Here is a 22,446-nt window from a genome sequence, read left to right on the forward strand (position 1 = left end):
TAAAATGCTTTGGCCACAGAGCCAGACCAAGCTATGGATTTTTTAACCTACATAAAAGAAATGAATGAGCTTTCCATGCCTCCATTCCAGAGGCTATTGCTGCTGGAATCGCCATGTAAACAGTCCTACTGTGTCACCTGGTAAAAAGCCAATAATACCCTACGTTAAAACTAAGCTATAAGAAAAGTTTACCTAGTTACAAAGGCTGCATTATATTGACAATATATTTCAATCCAATGAATTTTAAATTAGATCGTAATTTGAGAGAACATGGGACAAAACAAGCCCATGGCTAACGAAAATGTAACAACTGTGAGTGTTGCATACAAAAAAAATAAAACAAAAACTTGAATTGCACAGACAACAAATCAAGGAGAGAAAATTAGAGGGAAGTGAAAAGCACACAGAGCTAGTCTATTAAACTATATTTACCAGATACACGTGAGCTTTAATTTCTGTACTTATGTACAAGAGTTGTCTTTGGAGGAAACAGAACTGCAGACTTAGCTAGATGGATACACACAGCCCAGAATTAAACTGCACAGCGACATTTATTGTTCCAGCCTGGAAAAACATCCCTTTTTTAAATTTCACACAGCAAAGCAAGTTAAAAACTTCACTCATCAAATAAATGATAATTTAAACAAGAACTTGCTAAAGAAACCTCATCACAACAATGTTTTAGGGCCTGATCACTTTAAGTCCATAGGGCCATTAATGAATATCAACCAAGTGTCTCTTTTATAATCTGCAAGCCGTTTTTCCTACAACAAGAAGGCGTAACATGTTTCCTTGACTCAGGTGATACATTTAGAAAAGAAATCATGATTTGTTTCTTTTGCTGTAACAGGCAGACACTGCATTTCTTGTTGTGATCAGGAAAGATGGAACGACTGCTGCCCTTCTCTTGCTGCTATCAACAGTTTTTCACGCATTATCTCAATGCTTGAATAGTCCGGCAACTTAAGATAGTTCACACAAGTCATTACAGAGGGTAAGAAGTCATCTGGGTTTTCTGTTGATTCAAATGTTTTCCGGACAATTGTCAAAGGTGGATTCAGACTCCGGAATCCTGATTAAGATAAGAAAAAGACCAAAGAACTTAGTAATTTTTTTAAAAAAGTTACTACTTGCTTGGCAACTACACATTCAATATATACATTCAGCATATGAAACCAGCTTTAAAAATTTTACTTATTAAAAAAGAAAAGGCCAGGTGCAGTGGCTCATGCCTATAATCCTAACATTCTGGGAGGCTGAGGCAGATGGGATTGCTTGAGCTCAGGAGTTAAGAGACCAGCCTGACCCTGTCTCTCAAAAATAGCTGGGCACTGTAGTGGGTGCCTGTAGTCCTAGCTATTCAGGATGCTGAAGCAAAGAGGATCGCTTAAGCCAAATTTGAGGCTGCTGAGAGCTATGATGCCACAGCACTCTACTGAGGGCGACAAAGTAAGACTCTTCTCAAAATAAATACATTTAAAAAAAAAAAGGGCGGCACCTGTGGCTCAGTCAGTAAGGCACCGGCCCCATATACCGAGGGTGGCAGGTTCAAACCTGTCCCAGCCAAATCGCAACAAAAAAAATAGCTGGGAGTTGTGGTAGGTGCCTATATCCCAGCTACTCGGGAGGCTGAGACAAGAGAATCGCCTAAGCCCAGGAGTTAGAGGTTGCTGTGAGCTATGATGCCACAGCACTCTACCAAGGGCAATAAAGTGAGACTCTGTCTCAAAAAAAAAAAAATTACTTAAAATCTGTTATTGCATAATATAAAGGAAATAGGTTCTTCATGCCTTCTGATTTTTAAAACAGTAAAAATTCAACTTATATGAAAGACTCATTTCTGATAAATCAGATTTTAGAATCCATTCACATCTAAAATCAATTGTTTGTAACATGCAAATGCACTAGAATTTTATGTAGCCAGGATTACAGGTGCATTGGTAATCTATTTCAATTTCAATATGGTTACGATAATCCTTATGAATTTCCCTGCCAATGGTCTCTTAATGTATTGCACACAAATGGAAAACTTAGAAATACATCAGAATAACTAAGAAGCACTATATGTCAAATGAAGAACCTCCTGACTTTAAGTACTGAAGTTTCTCTCTTGTAGAATAAATGCTAAGCATAGTACCCACCTCCAACAGGCAATCTTGGACTACCAGTCACAAACTGGAGAAATAACCTCTGTTGCTCATTATCAAAACTACTGAGAATCTCAAACAAGAACTTCACAGCCCGACTACAACAGAAATATACATACCAAAAATTAGTTTTAATTACACATCACTGACTTTCAATCACTCACGATTAGACAGATTATCAATTTCAATTATGATTATATGTGAATTCCCATTATAATGCACACTCTGAAATCAAGTTTTTGTTGTTATAGCCAAAATTAAAATAGAATGACTACTATTATGATAAATGAGACTTGATCTGGTATTGTACATATACTTCTGCTTCAGTGTATGTTAATAATGCATAATTGGATTAAATCTGTATTCCCAACCCCGTTATTTTCACAGAAATACGTGAATAAGAAACCCTTAGGTCTTTAAATTATAGTCTTGAGAGAAATAAGGCCGAAATATCAGAAAGCCCCCTTTAATAGGCAAATTTTAAAATGTTTAAGCTCCTTAAACACTTTTGTCGATCATTTACACACACACACACTTCTAAATTTTTGACTATCAAGAACTAAAAAACTGGCAGACCCCAGTATTTACCTGTCATGAGTATAACCGTGATCGGGCCTACAGCATTCCATCAATGTCTTTGCATCCCAAGTGTCTGCTTTACTGCCACACAGGAGCTGATCCAGCTGCCAAGTTTAAGTAACGGTAACCAATTACTAAAGAAACATCTTGCTTGAATGGAAATAAAGGTCTATGTACCAAATAGAGGACTAGTTTCAGCACTAAAACCTTCTGCTGGAGACCACTTTATAATCTGCTCTTCTAATATATTTAGAGATTCCATTTCTGTTTCAGTTGTGTAACAACAGGTGTTCTGCCCATTTGCATGGAGTGAATCTAGAGAAGCCATCAATCTCTGACACACATCCTTGATTTCAGTCTCCCAACTCTTCTCATTATATTAGAAGCTCTAAATTGATAATTTTCTTCTAATCAGAAAGATTTTATAAATCTTGACTTTCACAAAACAATAACAGAAGCCAAAAGACAGAAAATAGAGCTGGAGAGAGAGTTGGGAGAAGAAAGCTGTGAACTCAGACATATCAAAAGGGTTGGTCTTTACATTTGGTAAAGAGAGGCCCATGTATGCAATATGGTTATTTGCCTGGGAACAACCTAGACATTATAGAATGAAGAGTGGAAAGAAATGACTTTGTAGAGCCAGACGTGGTGGCTCATGTCTGTATTTATAATCCTAGCACTCTGGAAGGCCAAGATGGGCAGATTGCCTGAGCTCAGGAGTTTGAGATCAGCCTGAGCAAAGCAAGACCCTGGTCTCTACTAAAAATAGAAAAATTAGCCAGGGATTGTGAGGGGCGCCTGTAGTCCCAGCTAGTTGGGAGGATGAGACAAGATGATTATTGCTTGCACCCAAGAGTTTGAGGGTGCTGTGAGCAATGACACCATAGTGCTCCACCCCAGAGTGAGTGAGACTGTCTCAAAAAAAAAAAAAAAAAAAAAAAAAAAGAAATGGTTTTGTGTCCTTGTAATTTACTCCATTTAAGCAACCATTTGTGAAAGACTATATACTTCAAGAAAACCCAGTTCAAAGCAAATGAAATTTAGTTATCACCAGCCAGTACCCTTATACATGTATAATTTGCATTGCCCTGCTCAAAAAGGGTTATTCCAATTATAGATGAAAAGAGTCCTGTCAAATACAGTAACTTGAGTAAGATCAGATAGCTAAGTGGTAAGGACCAGGATTTAATTCAAGGGGCAACATTTGCTGCTTTCAATTCCAGGTGACAACCAAATATAGTGTTTGCCTAAAAGTATCAGGCACACCATATACTTGAGTAAGTGGCAATTCAAAGTGGACATAAAATCAATTGAGATTAGAATGCTAAGTCACTCAAAGATTTCCAGATTTGGTCAGTAATGACTGTATACTCTAAAATTGTGATTAAAAAAAAAAAAAAAAAACAGAAAGTTTTCCAATTGAAAAAACCTAATACATTTTAGGGCCTTTCTATGACACCTCATTACCAGTGAACAGTTCTTTGAGATTCTTGTTGCTCTTTTTTTTTTGAGACAGGGTTTCACTTCGTAGCCCTCGGTAGAGTGCTGTAGCGTCATAACTCACAGCAATCTCAAACTCCTGGGCTCAAGTGATTCTCTTGCCTTAGCCTCCCAAGTAGCTGGGACTACAGGCACCCGCCCGTTGTGACAGGTGCCCATAGTCCCAGCTACAATGCCTGGCTATTTTTAGAGACGGGGTCTCGCTCTTGCTCAGGTTGGTCTCAAACCTGTGAGCTCAGGCAATCCACCCACCTTAGTCTGCCAGAGTGCTAGGATTATAGGTGTGAGCCACCCTGCCCAGACTTCCTGTTGCTCTTCAAACGAAAGATAGCTGGACAGAACTGTGTAGAAACCCATTTTTTTTCCAATCTCAGAAATATTCTGTTATTTGGCGATTAGACTTCCTTACAACTTCAAAGTCTAGTTCTGATGCTGAAACAATCCCTCATCTAATCCAGAAAGTTTAGTTTTCATTATCATAGACCCATGCTCTCCTTACAGCCACAGCAGTACAGTCATGCCCAGCACTCCACACACAGCACAAGTTCCATACTCTACTGAGAATCCCACTGGGCATCAAAGGTCTCAGCTGACAAAGATGCTCTGCTTACTATAACACATGTTCCCTAAAAGGGAACACCTATTTTAACATTCTTCCCTGCTTAGGTGATTTCCTGTCTTTGCAAAACATCCACTCCTTGCTCACAATTCCCATTTTTTGTTTTTAATGCAACAATGGGGTCTACTACTGGACAGCACTGAAATACTCCACTAATTTTAGTTACATACCTAGCAACAATCAAATAAATTAAAAAAACTACAAAAAACTCACTTCCTCTGGGTAGAAGTACTGAAGATGACTGAGTGGGAAGACTGATTCAAATCCATCTCTGAACGAGTCAAATTGCCTAGAAACGCCTTCATTTAGTGCCCAGAATATAACCAGCTGCAAAAAAGCAAAGTTTTTAAAAAAACGTGACAAAATTTCAAGTCTCTATTTTAACACGTAGCAAAGTACAGTGAAACGTCCTTTTGGATCACTTTATAAAGAGCAAACAAGTTATCAGGTCTTTAAAATATCTCTCATAAAATTGCTTGAGTAAAAGGTCAGTGAAGTCAGTGTCCACTTGGGGGCTTGTCTAATAAGAACATATAAAAAATGTGCATTTATACAGTTTTTAAAATTCATTTATGTAAAACTCCTACAGCTTGGAGTTGTAGCACCTTACCAGATAAGAATTTCCCAAGAGGATAAAATGTTACTGAGAATTAAAGATGGTTTTTTTTGGCTGGGGCTGGGGGCTGGGTTTGAACCCACTACCTCCTCCAGCATATGGGGCTGGCGCCCTACTCTGTTGGGCCACAGGCGCCGCCCTAAAGATAATGTTTCAAGATTTGTAATTAGCAACTGTTAAGGGTCTTTAACTTTTAATGCAAAATGTTTAGTTTTAAATCCTGTTAAGTTCTTAGAACCCAGCCTTTTGGCAGTGTGTGCCTCCTTCAAGAAGCAGGCAAGGCCTAGTAAGCAGTCTCATGAAACTGAAGGGTAATAGAAAGAGACGCTGGTCCAACATTATCTGGTCACAAATGACTTTGGCTAACCCACTGGGTACAGAAATAGAGAATATTTTCAGATAAAAATGAAAACATTATTATTTTGTTGACAGAAGAATATAAGCATTACTACAAATTATTTTTGGAGACACTTAATCTGGACATTAACACATTATTTGCTAGTAAGCTGAAAGAACAGCTTTAACAAAGTCAGTAAAAGAAATAGGATGAGAAGACAGTCCTACTAAATATTGAAAAATATTACTTATGAATCACAGAACTGTTAGTAACAGGTGATTTGAGATGTTATATGTGTTTGTCTTCACTCTATTTTAAGCTGATGAAGAAACTGGAGCTGAAGTTTTTCAGAGGCTCTATCACAGGAAGTTAGTGGAAAAGTCAAGTCTAGGTGTACAGGGATAGTCTGACTTAAATCCAATGTTCTTTCCTCCCACTATCAGTAAACAAACTTTTAAAACATTGGTAATGAAGATCTATGTAAGATCTATATAGGTTATAATTTACAATATAATTCACATTCAATATAAAAGTATGTTTTATAATTTAGCAATAGACAAGGATCACAAACAAGTAATTTGAAAGGCCTCTAACACTTGAGTGTGCACACATGCAAACTAGAGGCAATTCTGTCAAGAAAGCTGGCTTAAAAGGCAGAAATGCAGTTTAATAAGAACACAAATGATGGTTCCTTTTCACTCATTTTTTTTCTTAAACTAAGGAAATGCTGTGTTATTAGAAAGCATTCAAACTTGAGGCTAATTCAAGGTTATACAAGATGTGAAGACATATTTGGTATGTCCTCTCCAGAGCAAACAAAGCTAAGTAAGGTCTGACAAGGGGGCCTTCAGGCAGTGGTCCTGGGGAAGAGGAAGGTCAAGCCACAGTCTGTGCAGGCAGAAGCTAAGTGACATCTGTCTTAAGCTTCCGTAGATGAGGTCCCTTCCCTTTCCCTCAGGAGTACAAAGAGGCCTCCATCCACACAGCCAGCCTGCCCCCCAAAGACATGCAGCTACATACTCTTAGATACTCCTCTAAATTGTGGATAGTAACTGGTATATCCTTCCCTCCTTTCTTCAGTTCGATGTTGGGAAACCCTGGCAGAGTGAAATCCAGTCCCAGATCTTCAACTGAGCAGCCATTCATAGTCAGAGCTTCTAATGCATATTGTAAACTTTCTTTGGTCTAAAATAAAAAAAAAAGGGAGGGGGGGAGTCAAGTACAAGAATTTGGTTTTTTATTAGGATAGCTTTTGTTTTTATAAGGTTGGTATGTTCCTTTAACTCTTAGCTTTACTTTTGTAAAAGAAAACAAGATCTTGAATGTTACTGCATTATGAGCTGCTATAGCTCAGGGTAAGCATACTCAAATCAAACTTCACTTTAAGTGCATAGGAGTTCACATAATAGTTAATTTTAAGAGTGTAGACTCTTAGAACAAAATTTTCCATAAATTCTGGGTAATCTTGATGACTGCAATACTGTATAAATACACAGAAAATACTGAGGAATACAATTGGGAAATTATAAATACAAAAAATGTACTATCTAGTGATGGTAATTAACTCTTTCTCCTGTTCAAGTCTAAAGAATACCCTGAATATGCTTCAGTCAACTACCTCAGGCTTCTGAAGCATAAAAAAATTTCTATTGGGAGCAGGGCGTGGTGGCTCATGCCCATAATCCTAGCACTTTGGGAAGCCCAGCTGGGTGGATCACCTGAGCTTAGGAATTTGAGACCAGCCTAAGCAAGAGCAAGAAGACCAGCCTAAGCAAGAGCTATTGTCTCTAAACAATAGCCGGGCATTGTGGCTGGCGCCTGTAGTCCCAGCTACTTGGGAGTCTAAGGCAAGAAGATCTCTTGAGCCGAAAAGTTTGAGGTTGCTGTGAGCTATAATGCCATGGCACTCTACCAAGGCCAACAAAGTGAGACTTTGTCTCAAAAATAAAAAAATAAATAAATCTATCAATACAGTAAAATTGTGATTAAAAAAAAGTTCCGAAAATTCTAATTTATATCATGCTATGAAGACAAAAGTTAAAAAGTAGTCTGTATTACTGTTTAAAATGCTTGAGATTATAAAAGATCTACATAATATCTTTTTAAATTAAATATCAAAGACCAACATATAAAATGTAAATTCTGTCTAAAAATGAAGGCATCCAATACAGGAAAAAAGGTAAAGTATTTTCCAGATTAGAAATGCCTCCGTGTATGAAATTCGCACAGGCTGAGCAGTAGTTATGGTACAGAAACCTGGTCATTTAAACTAGAAAAGGCTAGGAGTTGATTAATAAACTCATTTTAAAAATAAGAAACAGAAAGATGTTTAGAATTCTAGATAATTCACAATAGCAAGGAAGTGGCAGGTGATTTAAGATACAATGTAGTCATTAGGGATTATGCCCATTTTTAACTTCTCTGCAAAAACCCACATTTAAGCCTCTCTCCACTTCAGATGCATCAAAGCAGATGCTCACAATGGGGAGGCATTTCATTTTACATTTGAAATATTTTTAAGCACAAAGACAAAAAAAAAAGTTCTCAATTTTAATGTTCCCTCACCAGATAGCTCTCAAAGCTTTCTGTCATAAATTAGGGTGACTGCTACTATGCTAATGGAAAGTCTCAATATCTTATTTGTACGAATGTGCACTACAAACTGCTGCCATTAGACAGGAATGTAGAATATACAAAATGACCTAGAGATATTAAAAAAGGAATTTACTGTCTCTCTAGATCTCACATGTTAAATTGAAAGTGAATATTTAAAAAGTGAATATTCAGAACATTTTCCATGTTTCATTTGAGAATTTAAACTGCCTGAACAACCTGCTCCATCCATATACTTTACTAAATAATGGGATGGTGTGTTTTAGAAAGTCACTATTTCTTGTGCTCTTGTTGAAAGTTGGTAATACAGTAAATCAATTTCTGGAGTAGAGATTCTGTGCTATGCATCTTATCATTTTAAACTGAAAACATCAGGAATAATAAAGGACAGAAGAACAAATCTCAAAAGGAGCTACTGATGGAAGAGAACTGTGGCAATACGCTGCATGTGAGACAAGGATATATATAAAAGAAGCGGCCTCGTGTGTCAGAATGTGGTTCTAGAGCCCATAGCATGGGCGTGAATTCCAGCTCTCTTGTGTTCTAAGTGTGAACCTACGTAAGTTATTTAATATGTCTTGGTTTTCTCATCTGTAAAACAGGGATAACAATGATACCTAAATTTCACAGGGTTGCTGTAAAGATTAAATGAATTAATATACGTAAGGCATTTCAAACAGTGCCATGAGTTTCAGTTTTTTTCCTTCTCCTTTGTTTTGCCATTATTTACCATAGAGATAATCCTAAACAATACTGTGTAGTAGCTTAAAACTTACAAAGTTGAAAGATTTTGTATAGAAATGACAGATTTGGTTTCTTTACATGCTAATGTCTCTTATTTTCCTAAAACTCACCAGTTAATAATTACTAATTAATGTCAGATGTTAAAATGAATATCCTTGCTAATCATCTGATAAAAAGGCATACTAAAGCCCTCTACTGGGTGTACCTCTCAACCTCATCAAAAGATGAAAGTGATACTCTCTCCCACTATAGAATTTCAATTTGCTACTCTTATTTTACATGATTTGTAAAATGAGAAGTGATTCAACTTTGGATGATGTTACCTGCCCAAAAGGAAGCTGTCTGAGTCAGTGCCACAAAAATACAACTTGCTTTCTTCTAATATCAGAAACAGAATCGCTACTGACCTCAGACTGAAAAAAATTTTTTATCTATTCTTACTATGTATGTAAAAAAGATACAATAACGACATAAAGCTCAAGGTTATGAGATTTAACAGAGGAATGTGACCCGTGGTACTAAGAAATAATGGACACCCAGCATGACCTTTAAAAACACCTTCTCATGATCTCTCTAGAAACAAGCAAACTGTTCTAAAATTAAGCCACCTTTCCTGAAAATAAATCTGTTCCTAGCGTAGTTTTATTGATTCAAATGCTTGCTAAGCAATTCAGTATGATATAGTATCTTCTCAGATACCTAAAATCCACCTAAAATTTAATAAATAAGACCTCTTATTTATGGTTTGATTTCAAAGTATATTTTATTTGCTAATCAAGATGTTTATTCATCACTTGCTGTTACGTGTATTATAGGTCATCTGACTCACGGCAAAATCACATACTTCAATTAGTATAAAAACTCTTCTAAAATAAAATATTAATATAAAATAATCACTGGGTCAAATAAAAACCATTTAACAAAGCATCATTTTGCTAAAGGAAAGAACTGATCCACTCAACTGTATCTTCTAAGCTTACCTGGGATTTATCTTGCTCAAGTCTTTTCTTCTGTCTGACAATGTCTTCTAGGTGATACACTGATCTGGCTACAACTGGGTCAATATCAAACAAATCATGTGATGTTAATGAAGTTTCCTGCCGTAGCATCCACTTATAGAACGGCAAGCCAAGGGGAAGGTCCACCTGAAAGGGAACATGCAGAATGTTTTACCTGTCACTCTAGAAATTACCTCAGTTCAGTCATGCCATTACCAAGAAAGAAAATAATATATTTAGTAACTGTTTTCCCCTATATGAAATGCATTATCTCACTGTGAAAATATAGAATACTAAAGAATCCTATTTAAATTCTACTACTAAATCAAATTCTTCAGTGGAGTGGGCATATTCTTCATAACACCTTTCACATGAGGGCATCTGAGACACCAAGAAGTACTTAAGGAATATTACTCTATTTTGGGCAAGTAAACCCAATTCCACAATAGCCTGTATTATTGAGTATTCTGAAGAAATAAATGTTAAAAATAATTATATTTAAAATAGAAAAATAAACGGAACTTCTAAAATAATTCATAAACTCCCCACTATTTAAAGTGAAATTGTAAGCTTGTGAATTCAGCTTTAGATAAAAATGTCTTAAACATACTGACAAGTACCTCAGAAAATGTGAGAAGAGGAAAGAAAAAAGTCTAGAAATACTGAAATCTCTGTGATACTGATTACTTGGATTATTTTCACAACAGCATTCTAATGGAAATTTAATGAGGTTTAGCTACATGCTTATGCTTTCCTACTGATGTAAAAAGGTAATATCAAACATTTTAGGAAATATAATTAATACCACCCTTAACACTGTCTGATTCTCTGAAACCCTGCTACTCAAAGAGTGGTCCACAAACTGGCATCTGGTACCCTCCGGACACGTCTGTCCTACTGAATAAGAATTGGCATTTTAAACAAAATCCCCAAATAACGCATATGTATGGTAAAGTTTGAGAAGCACTGCTCCAAAATGCAGCATTAAATGCAGGGGACTGAAGTACTTTCACAGTATATTACACAAAGAAATTGTAGAAAAGCAAACCATCTTAAACTTACCAATCTGAAATCCATGATAGCCTTGGCCATTAATTTTCCTAAGAAACGAAACTTCATCTTAACCTTTGCGATATGAGCTGGCTTAGCTGTCCGACCAAAGGGAAGTGCAAAAAGGCCCTGGAGGTTTTGAATATACTTGGTCCCCTCTTGGCTTCCTGTAAGATAAACAATTCACTAAACTTTAGATGGTATTTCTAAAAGCAGAACAAAATCTGGTAACAAGAACATTTAAGAAATTCCGTATTCTCAAAATTGGAGTGCAGATCTCTGAATGAAGACCTCCAGAGCTTAAAAGGCCTTCCCTTTTGATAAAAGGGGGAAACAGAGACTAAAAAGCGTGCTTCTCCATTAGAAATTAACTATATTTAATGAATTGTAAGAGTCTGTTACCTGATCTGAGTAACACATATTGCCCGACTAACTCAGATTAACATTACCTTTTGGATTGCTAAGAGTTATTTCTTCACCTCTCCAAAGACCCAAGTCAGCTCTCTGTAGTTCCTGAGATACAAGTGCATAAAACTCCAGTGTAGGCCCAAGACCTGTACCAACCTACAGAAGAACACAAGTAGAACAATTACAAATGTAAGAATTGTGGTGCTCTTTCACTTGCCAACTTCTTGGCAATGTGGACAATCACAACTGTTTTCCCAAACATCCGGATTAGGGTTATTCCTTTGGTCCTGGTTACCTAGAACAGGAACTAGCAACCCTTTATTATTTCCTACTCCCTTTGGCTTCAACATTTTAATTGTATGATTTAAGCTCCTAATACTGATAAATTACTGTTGTGGTTGTGCATCTTTCCATCAGGGACCAAGGTAGCACCATTTGTATATGGATTTCTTTCTCCTTTTTCTCCTCAGTGAACCCCAAACCAGTGTAAATGTCATCTTCCCAGGAAAAGCGTCCCTATCTGCCCCAGTTAATTTGCCTTTTTCTAAGAACTTATATTTCAGCTACATTAAGTATTTACTACATTACTTTTCCACACTTTCATTATATGCTTGTTTATTTCACAAGAGATTGTTTTACACTGTAGTAACCTAAAAGAGACTTGCTGAATAAAATGTAAGTGAGAGGAGGTCTGGATCCACACCAGAGCTCACAGGGCTGACTATGCCTTACACAGGACACCAATGCTTCTCAAGCCTAATGTGCAGTGGGATCTCCAGCAGCCTTAGCAACATGCATAGGTGGAGGGGCCAGAGAGTCTGGGTTAGGGGTAGAGGAGGTCTAGTTTAGAGCCTGGGCACTGGAATTATTAAACAAGCTCCACAGGTGATTGTGTAGCCTTGAACAGAATCACTCCTCCATAAGATGCATGATGTGAACGCGCCTGGGACGGTGCTCCTAGCCTAGGCATTCTTTTATGTTCTATTGAGGTGGATAACGGTTAGTTCATATTACAGTTTATAGGCTAAATCTAATCCTTGTAATCCTGTCACAAAAAGGCTACATTTCATTTACTATTTTACCATTTTAACAATTACTTTTAAAAATGACCCACAGTAGCCTTAAAGATTAGATGCAATCTACCAAATGATAGCTCTGACTTTCAAAACAGATTTGCTTAGACCTAGTGGTGCTTTCCTGATTAACCCCATTCCTCTGTTAGAATTCCACATCAGGAAACAGTAATTACTATTCACCTCAAAACGAAAGCTTCAACCAAAACCTTAGAAGCCGTCCTCATCCCTTCTCTAACTCCCCACAATCCCCAATACTGTTACCTTCCAATTATACTCTATACTGATTACCCACTTCACCCAACCACTGTCCTCTCTTAAAGACTACTTCTGCTACATACTCCGAGACAGTATGTGCACTAGCTCCCCAACATCTTATACTCCATTATTACGGGTGGCAAGAGTGGGCCTTATAAAATCAAGTTTGTGTCATTTCTTTGTGCCCTCTGAAGGTTTCTCATCTCACTCAAAGCAAAGCTTTAGTCCGTAACATGGCCTGCATGATCCCTCCCCACCACCCACTTCTGACCTTGACTGCCCTGCCCTTGGCTCACTATGCTGGAGCCACACTCATCCTCCAGCAGGCCAGGAACACTGCCTCTCTTCTGTTGCTAGAGATACCTTTCCCACAGACAGCAACAACTTGCCTCCATCGTGCTCCACCCTCTTTTTGTGCTTTACTTTTCTTTATCGCACAATCTAACATATATATATGTATATGTACACTAAATGTGTATCAGCCTCCCCAAGCCAAGAGTTAAGTTCCACAAAGGGGGGAACTTTGCGTATTTTTTTCCACACGGAATCTTGGGCATTTGGAGAGCAGGAAGAGATAAGAGAGATAAGAGCAGCGAGAAAACCCTGCTGTAATGTCTGGTATCCACCAGATGGTGCTTTAAAGCCAGTTAATTCTCTCTTTGGCATAAAATTATCTTAGGCTAAATAGAAGTCATGGATTTAATTTGTCTATTTCCTGCATCCAAACACTATTATTTCTTTTTTTTTTTAAATCATGATTTATTTAGCAAATTTGAATTCTCTTTTTTTTTTTTTTTTTTTGGTTTTTGGCCAGGGCTGGGTTTGAACCCGCCACCTCCGGCATATGGGACCAGCGCCCTACTCCTTGAGCCACAGGCGCCGCCCCAAACACTATTATTTCTAAAACAGGCCTAATTTGAAACATTAAAGAACACAGTGTAACTAAAAGAACTTTCCTCTGTGAGTGGGTGGCCGGTGGAAGGCCCATGCCACATGTGCTCTGGCAGTACAACCCCTACCTGGGGCTGGCAGCATTTCCCTGTAGCTCGACCTATTCTACTCAGGGATCTATCTTCCTTCTGCCCATACTATTAAAAAGTAAGTACTATACTTTGCTTTTGCTTCATTTGTTTGTAAAGGAAAGAAAAGCATAAAAGTCTAGCAAAAATACAGAAAAACAAAGTTTGACAACTTACCTTAAAATGAAGTTTTTTTCCATCAAAGTTAACATATACTAGCAAAGTTAGCACTTATTATGCGATAGGCAATGCTCTAAGCACTTTACATATTTCAGCCCATTTAATCATTCTCATAACATGAAATGATGAGTTGGGTACATTATGGCCCCTGATAAGATGAGGACATTGCCCGACTTCACACAGCAAGTTAAGTGAGGAAGCCAGGCTCCCCAATCTATGTTTCTGACACCTTGCACCATCCCAAAGGAAACTGAGTTATTTCTAGCCCTAAACCCTCAAGCTTGAGTGGCTTTCTGAGCCCAAAGATTGGTCTAATTCTTCCCTTGGCTAGCCAATCATGACAATTCAAGATGGAGCCCATCTTGATCTGACATTTTGATTGGGATTATTCTATAGCCAGTTAGAAATTCTTCCTAAAGACCATTAGCTGAATTGTCCAGTTGAATTTGATTCATCACCTGAAGCTCTATGCACCTACAAAACCAGTGGTTGAAGTATAGGGAGTGAGAGGTGCTTCTCCCTCCCCCAGTGAAGACAGCCTCCTGGAATGTATTCCAAAGTCAACAGGTAAGACCCATCAAGAAAGATCATAAAATTTTGACATTTGCACAATCCAATTCTGGTACTTAGAATAGTGAGTGTGAAGCCAATCTGAGCTTGTCTAGGTTTAATGTAAGATCGATTTTTTTTTTTTTTTTTAAGAGAGAGAGTCTCACTTTGTTACCCTTGGTAGAGTGCTAAGGCATCACAGCTCACAGCAACCTCCAGCTCTTGGGCTTAGGCAATTCTCTTGCCTCAGCCTCCCGAGTAGCTGGGACTATAGGCCGCTCACCACAATGCCCAGCTATTTTTTGGCTGCAGTTTGGCGGGGGCTGGGTTCGAACCACCTGCCTCAGTATATGGGTGTGGCGTCTTACTCACTGAGCCACCAGCGCTGCCCAATCTCTTTTTTTTTTTTTTTTAAGAGACAGAGTTTTACTCAGTCACCCTGAGTAGAATGCTGTGGTATCATAGTTTACAGCAACCTCAAACTCTTGAGCTCATGTGATCCTTTTGCCTCAGCCTCCAATGTATCTGGGACTACAGGTGCCTCTCATAATGCCTGGCTAGTTTTTCTATTTTTAGTAGAGATGGCGTCTTGCTTTCCTTAGGCTGGTCTTGAATTCCTGAGCTCAAGAATTCTACCCACCTCACCCCTAATGTAAGATCATTAACAGAACCATGAAGTATAAGAATTCTTGGCAAGAGAAAAATGTTTGAATAAAAAAGTAGAAAAGCACATGGTTAAAGAGAGTAAGAACACCAAGATGGTTAAAGCAAAGGTCTTGTAGTCTTATGAATAAAAAATCTGGATATACATAGCATCCTCTGAACAACAAGCATCATCAGGGTATATTCAAAAGAAGATCCAAGTTTCTTACCTCAGTAGCCAAGGGCCTCCAACCCCATCTGGACTTCTCTTGACGTCTCCCTTCCCTCCCAATACTTCCAGAGTGGTACTCACTTCTGTCGCTCACCACCAAGCCTAATGCTTGGCTCAAGCCCCATCTCCTACTGGAATAGAGTCCCTCAACCCTCCCCTTTTCTTCCATTAAGGTCTAACTCAAGAGCTTATTTCTCCACAAGGCCTTCCCCACATGCTTTGAGAAAAGTGCCATTCTCTTGGTACTTATACCATTCCACTTGCCAAACCCTTTCATACTTTCATCCTGTGTCTCCCTAACTATATTGTAACCTTTTGAGTGCAGGAATTCTGTTCTAAGTTGGATCCCTAGCATGCAGTGTATCTCTCCGCACACAACTTAAAAATTTCAATTTTGGTGATGAAACACTCTAAAGTTAGTTTTCAAAGTCTTACTTAACAAGGAGGAGAAAATGCTTTAAAGAGAAAATAAAAAAAATCAAAGTCAAGATTAAAATCACTTGGATAACTGCAGATTAAACTGCTAAATAAATCTACATAGTACTTACCATAATCCAGGCTCTGTTTTAACTCTTCACATATGAATCCATCACAACTATGAGGTTGTACTACTATTACCCACAATTTACTGATAAAAAAACTGACGGGCAGAGCAGTTGGCTATTATAAATAGATAACAATGGAAAGTTTGGAATCAAGTCCATGAGAGAGGTTCAGAAGTCCAAAAACTAAGTTTTGGCTTAAAAAAGAAATCAGGCAAGAAAAGAAGGAAAAGTGTCCCCGAGACTCAATAAGATATATGGAAAAAATATAGAAAATCATTACTTGAATCTTTTTGGTATACTGTCCTCACTGTTTAAAAGCATCTCAGAAGGATCAAAAGAAAGATTAGAAGGGAAGTAAAACTGTCTTTACATGACAGGAGTAAGCTGCAGCTGGCAGGCCAAGGTACGATGCTGGCCCTCAGTTTTCTGTAAGCTGTAAATACTTTCACATTTTGGAAAAATCTTAAATATTTTTCATGAAAATTATATGAACTTCAAACTTCAGTGACTATAAAGTTTTACTGTAACACAGCCATGCTGATTCATCTACGTATTGTCCAGCACCACTTTCATGCTACAAAGGCAAACTTGAGTAACTGTGATGGAGGCTATTGTATTCACAAAACCTTTACCGTCTGGTCCTTTATAGAAAAGTTTCTCAAACCATGAGTATATAATAATCCTATAGAACTTATTAAAAAGTTATTAGAATAATTAAGTTTATGAAGATCATACAAAACAACTATTTCTATAAACCAACAGACAAGTGAAAATTTAAACTAAAGAACAGTACCATTTTTAACACTGTCAAAATGCAAAATATTTAGAGAGAAATGTCACAAAACGTGCAAGAAACACCTATAAACATAAATTAGGCAGCAATACTGAGAAATAAGTGGACAGCTACACTTTGTTCATGGACCAGAAGATATAATACTGTAAGCACATCAATTCTCTACAAACTGATCTAAATTCTGTGAAAATTCTAATCAAAATCCTACTATGCTTTTTTAGACATTGGTAAGCTGATTCTAAAATTTACATGAAATACAAATTGAGAATAACTACAAACAACTTTGGAAAAGAAAAATAAAGCTGGAGGATTCACACTATCTGATTAAAATTTACTATAAAGAACAGAAAAGAAAAATCTCCAAAGAGACCCAAATACCGCAGTAAACTGATTTCCAACAAAAGGGACTAAGGAAATTCAATTAAATAAGGTCTTTTCAACAAATGGTGCTAGAAAAACTGAATAGCCTATCTTTAATTTAAAAAAACAAGCAAAGAACCTCAACTTTTAATTGATGTCACATATAAAAATTAACTTAGAATTGATCACAGACTAAGAGCTGAAAAATAAACAACTTATAGAATACATAGGAAAAAAATATTTCAAAACCTATGGTTTAGAGGATGCAAAAAGCACAAACCAGAAAAGAAAAAAGCTGTTCTATTTGATTCCATCAAATCTAAAACCTTAGCTCTTCCAAAGACATTTTATAAGCAAATGAAAAAGATAGCTATAAATTCGGACGAAAATAGCAAGAAGAAGTGAGCATATTCTTAGACGCTTCTCCTAAGAAGATATATGAGTGGCTAATAAGCAACGAAAAGATAATCAATGTCTCACTGGTCATCAAGGAAATGCAAATTAAAACCACAAGAGATACCACCATAAACCCACTAGAATAAAATTAAAAGGACTGACAACACCTAGTTATTGGTGAGCGCCTGAAGCAACTAGAACTCACATACATTACTGGTGGTAATGTAAAATGCGATGGCCACTTTGGAAAACAATTTGGTATTTCTTATAAAGTTAAAGCATATCTTACCAAAAGACTTAGCAATTCAATGCTGAAGTATTTACCAAAAGAGAAATAAAAGCATATGTCTACACAAAGATGTCAACACAAATGGTTATGGCAGTGTTCCTCAAAATAGTCAAATGTATATCAACTGGTTAATTGATAAAACATATTATGTTACATCCCTAAGATGGAATACTAGCTGGTAATCAAAGGAAACATGGATGAATCTCAAAGCATGATGCTAAGTGAACAAAGAGTGACAAATGGCAACATACTGCATGAGTCCATTCATCATGGCATTGTAAAAATTATAGCACTATAAAGAAAGGAAATATAGTTTCCTTTCTTTATAGTGACGGGCGCCTGTAGTCCCAGCTACTCGGGCTACTTGGGAGGCTGAGGCAGGAGAATTGCCTAGGCCCAGGAGTTGGAGGTTGCTGTGAGCTGTGTGATGCCACGGCACTCTACCGAGGGCAATAAAGTGAAACTCTGTCTCTACAAAAAAAAAAAAAAAAAGAAAGGAAACAGCTGCCAGGGGAGTAGGAGTTGGGGGTATGAATGACTGCAAAGTGGTCTGAGGGAACTTTTTGTGACAAAGGGACTGTTCTTTATCTTGATGCTGTAATGGTTACAATTGTAACAAATGTACAACGTACATCTACCAATTCTTAGAACTGTACATTTTTATGTAGTTTATTATTTGTAATTTTTGTCTCAATAACATGTGATATTTTTAAATAAAAAGACAGTTCAAACACGTGGAGTTATTAGTTCTTTAAAATATCCTCTTGCTTTATCAACTTAAAAACATACTTAAACACAAATATGTTCCAATGCTAGGAATAACTTTTTATTACAGTTAAACTTCTGAAAAATAGAGAACTTAGAGCAAATTATTCAAGAAAAAAATACAGGAATTGCCTGAGTTACAAACATCTGACTTACATACCACTCACACTTAACGAATGTAGGCTGTTACAGATGATAGGTAAATGTACGTGTTCCAACTTACATAAGAATAAGCCTACACAGAATCTATCTTATTTGTAACCCAGGGACTGCCTACAGAACAAATCTTAATTTTTAGCTAAATTTGCCAACTGTCTTTCAGAATTTCATAGTCCCAAGAAACTCAAATGACATTTTATCCAAGCTAAATACCCCCATCAGACTCGGAAGCTCACCTCATTTTCATACTGGATTTCTAACATGGCCCGTGAGCTGCCGAGATCTTGCATCACAGACTCGGCTTGTTTCAGCAGCTCCTCTCTGTTCACAGTACGCTACAAAGAAGTACAAATGTAAGGAAAATTATGCTCTACTTAATATTACACTTTAATAAACATATGGCATTTTGTGAAATGCAAAAATTCAATTATTAGAATGTTACTTCCTTAAACGCACACCTCAGGAAATATTAAGTAGTAGCCACACTGCTACAAACATCAACATCAACCTGGCCTATATCAAGGAAAGCTTAGATGCAAGGGTAATTAATTCCTAAATTTATCTTGAGTTCATGGTAGGTTTAGAAAAGTCCAAGTTGGAGAAGAAAAGATCTCGGTAACTAAGGCCAAAATTTCATGAAATCTCCCTGGGCAGAAATAGGTATGGAGGTGGCAAGTTAGACTGGTAAGCAAGAAACCTACTGGCTCTGACCTGCCAACATTCTGTAAGCACTTCTATGGAATCTATTAATGAGATTAATGGGGATGATAAAGGCCTTGCTAGATTTCTAAATTATGCCAACAAGGTCGTTTATAGAAACCCAATGAGACAAATGAAGAAAATAGGGATGGTTTGTTTCAGTTTATGTTTTGTTTTGTTTCTCATAAATGCAACTCTCTCCTTTTTCATGCCCTTGCTAATGGCTCTTATCTTTGGGAAATAAAAGACTTTGGAAGAGAGGCTTAAATTCTCAGAATAAAAGAAGCACATGACACAAAAGTCCTAAGTAAAAAATGTAGGATGGGGTTTCAGATGGATTATGGCTCAGAGAACTATAATTTATGCAACACTGAGGATGACTGGTGTAGAAACTCAAAATATATTAAGGATTTTGTTTCTGTCTCTTCTAACTGAAGTGATTTGTCGAGGGAATAAAAGGGTTCTTGACTAATTCTAACCATTGCATAAGGGATCAACTTTAAAAGGGAGGCTACAGTTTGAGTTCCTAATTTAGAAAGAAAGGGAAGTCTCGGGAAGGGAAAACAAGATTCTTTCCTGGTAGAAGTTATGACAACTATAAGGAAGAAAAAGAATTGTAATAATTATTTCAGATATGGGGTGGGGGAGAGGAGAGTCTTAATAGAGGATAAAAAAGAATCACAGATAGCCCAGGTCCATAGACTGGCAGGAAAATATGACTAACAAAGAGATAACTGTTTCTAGGCCTCCAACACTAAGAGGTCAACCAACAGTTAGGTATACCACATTTCTAGTTTTCCCATCACTTTGAAGAAGCTAAGTTTATTTAAATGTTTCCAGGAGAAACTTACTTTTTTTCTATCCAATCTAGGTGCAACTCTGCTATCTTGAGAATCAGACTGGTTGATTTCTGGGTTGGTATCAAGTAATCTTTGCATTGCTCGGTCCCGATCAAATGCAGTCACATAAAAAAGCATTTGCCGGGTATCAAAAGGAAAGAAAAATGGGCTGTAAAGAGATGCAATACAAATTTATTATCTGGATAAGAATCAAAAACCACAATAGTAACAAAACCTCCATCAGAAGTAACTTTTGATACAATATAGAATGACTGTGAATAAAATAAATAAAATGGTCTAGGCGAATTAATTTTTAAGAATTTTCGTAGTTCTTGTATGAAATGTCTAAGTGATCAAGTAAGAAGGCATTAAGTAGCTTTCCAAAATAAAATCTGAAATTTAATTTTAAAAATCCTACAGTTAAGATTATCAAAGATAGGGCGGCGCCTGTGGCTCAGTGAGTAGGGCGCCGGCCCCATATGCCGAAGGTGGTGGATTCAAACCCAGCCCCGGCCAAACTGCAACAAAAAAATAGCTGGGCGTTGTGGCGGGCGCCTGTAGTCCCAGCTGCTCGGGAGGCTGAGGGAAGAGAATCGTGTAAGCCCAAGAGTTAGAGGCTGCTGTGAGCCGCGTGACACCACGGCACTCTACTGAGGGCGGTACAGTGAGACTCTGTCTCTACGAAAAAAAAAAAGACTATCAAAGATAATCTTCACCAAGACTTTTACAAACTGTAACATGACTAGTAAATGCTAAATTAAAAATATGACACCACTACATTGAGGCTGCCGACACTCCTCTACGCTAAGTAAACTTAGTGCCCCCCCACCATGCCACATATACACAAGGAATGACTTTACTATTTTAGGCTATTAAATATAAAATTTCCGATTTTGAATCAAAAGTTTATAGTATCTCAAGAAGCACTACAATTAATCAAAGTAAGCCCCTAAACCATCCACACAGTTTTGCCATCTTAATGGTAGCTTTAATGGTAGTTTATGCCAGCAGCGAAACAGCCTAGAGAGCAAGTGGCAATGAAATTGCAAAAAGCATTTTCCACAACTTGCTGAAAATTGAGTATTTTTCCTTGCAAGAAGTAGGCCAAGCCTGGGAATAGTGGTAGTCAGTTGGTGTAATGGATGATGAATACAGTAGATGACAGTTTCCAAGTCCAGCTTCTGGAGTTTAAGCAGTATTGTTTGTGTAACATGTTGAGCACTGTCCTGGAAGAGGACTGGCTAGTCTCTATTGACCAATCTTGGCTGTCCACTCGCCAGCATCCTCTCATCTTTTTGTCCAACTGGTTGCAATAGATATCTGCTATAACAGGCTGACCAGATTTCACAGATAGATGAATAGATGTAAATAGATAATACCAGCACTGGACCACCGAACAGATGCCATTTGTGTCTTTTGACAAATACTCGCTTTTGGATTATGTTTTGGCACTTGTATCTTTATCCAACCATTGTGCTGAAGGCCTGTGATTGTCAAAAAGAATCTATTTTTCATCACCATGCCACAACATGGTATAGAAATGCTTCTCCTTTATGTTGTGACAGCAAAAGACAGTCAAGTTTCAAGACATCTCTTCTGATGCTTAATTAATTCACGCTGAACCCATCTACCCAGCTTCTGGACCTTGACGATTTGTTTTGAATGGTCTAATATTGTTGGGATTGTTAATGTGAAACATTTGCTGCTAATTCATGCATAGGTTGAGGTGGACTCACTTGTACTGTATCTTCCAGTTAATCAATATGTATCTTAGTCTCAGATCACACATGTGGTTTATTTTCAAGATCAACATCACCAGAATGGAACTTCTAAAAACCACTGACATACTATGCATCATTAGCCTCATCCCTCCCAAACACTTCCATTGATACCTGAGCTCTCTGCACTTCATTGGTTCCACAACAGAATGCATATTTAAAAATAACATGAATTTTTGACTCAGCCATGGTTTTAAAAAAATTGCTGTTAAAAAAAAAATACCTTGAAAGATAACCATAAGTGAAAATGTGCACTTGA

General features: G+C 37.4%; 1 protein-coding gene across 22 annotated transcripts in view; it reads right to left on the reverse strand.

Moving 5' to 3' along the window:
• Window positions 1–532: 532 nt before the first annotated feature.
• TRIP12 (thyroid hormone receptor interactor 12) overlaps window positions 533–22,446 on the reverse strand; it is a 147,880-nt gene continuing 125,966 nt past the window's right edge. For all 22 annotated transcript variants that reach the window (XM_053596386.1, XM_053596385.1, XM_053596400.1 and 19 more), the window contains 10 exons: window positions 20,422–20,578; window positions 19,108–19,206; window positions 11,653–11,767; window positions 11,216–11,370; window positions 10,136–10,300; window positions 6,819–6,983; window positions 5,059–5,172; window positions 2,736–2,830; window positions 2,142–2,245; window positions 533–1,072 (listed from right to left, as the gene is read on the reverse strand). In XM_053596386.1, coding sequence (XP_053452361.1) covers window positions 876–1,072; window positions 2,142–2,245; window positions 2,736–2,830; window positions 5,059–5,172; window positions 6,819–6,983; window positions 10,136–10,300; window positions 11,216–11,370; window positions 11,653–11,767; window positions 19,108–19,206; window positions 20,422–20,578 — 1,366 coding nt within the window. In that variant the 3' untranslated portion in view covers window positions 533–875. The remainder of the gene's footprint in view (window positions 1,073–2,141; window positions 2,246–2,735; window positions 2,831–5,058; window positions 5,173–6,818; window positions 6,984–10,135; window positions 10,301–11,215; window positions 11,371–11,652; window positions 11,768–19,107; window positions 19,207–20,421; window positions 20,579–22,446) is intronic.

Source organism: Nycticebus coucang, chromosome 7, assembly GCF_027406575.1.
Source record: "Nycticebus coucang isolate mNycCou1 chromosome 7, mNycCou1.pri, whole genome shotgun sequence".
Taxonomy (NCBI): domain Eukaryota; kingdom Metazoa; phylum Chordata; class Mammalia; order Primates; family Lorisidae; genus Nycticebus; species Nycticebus coucang.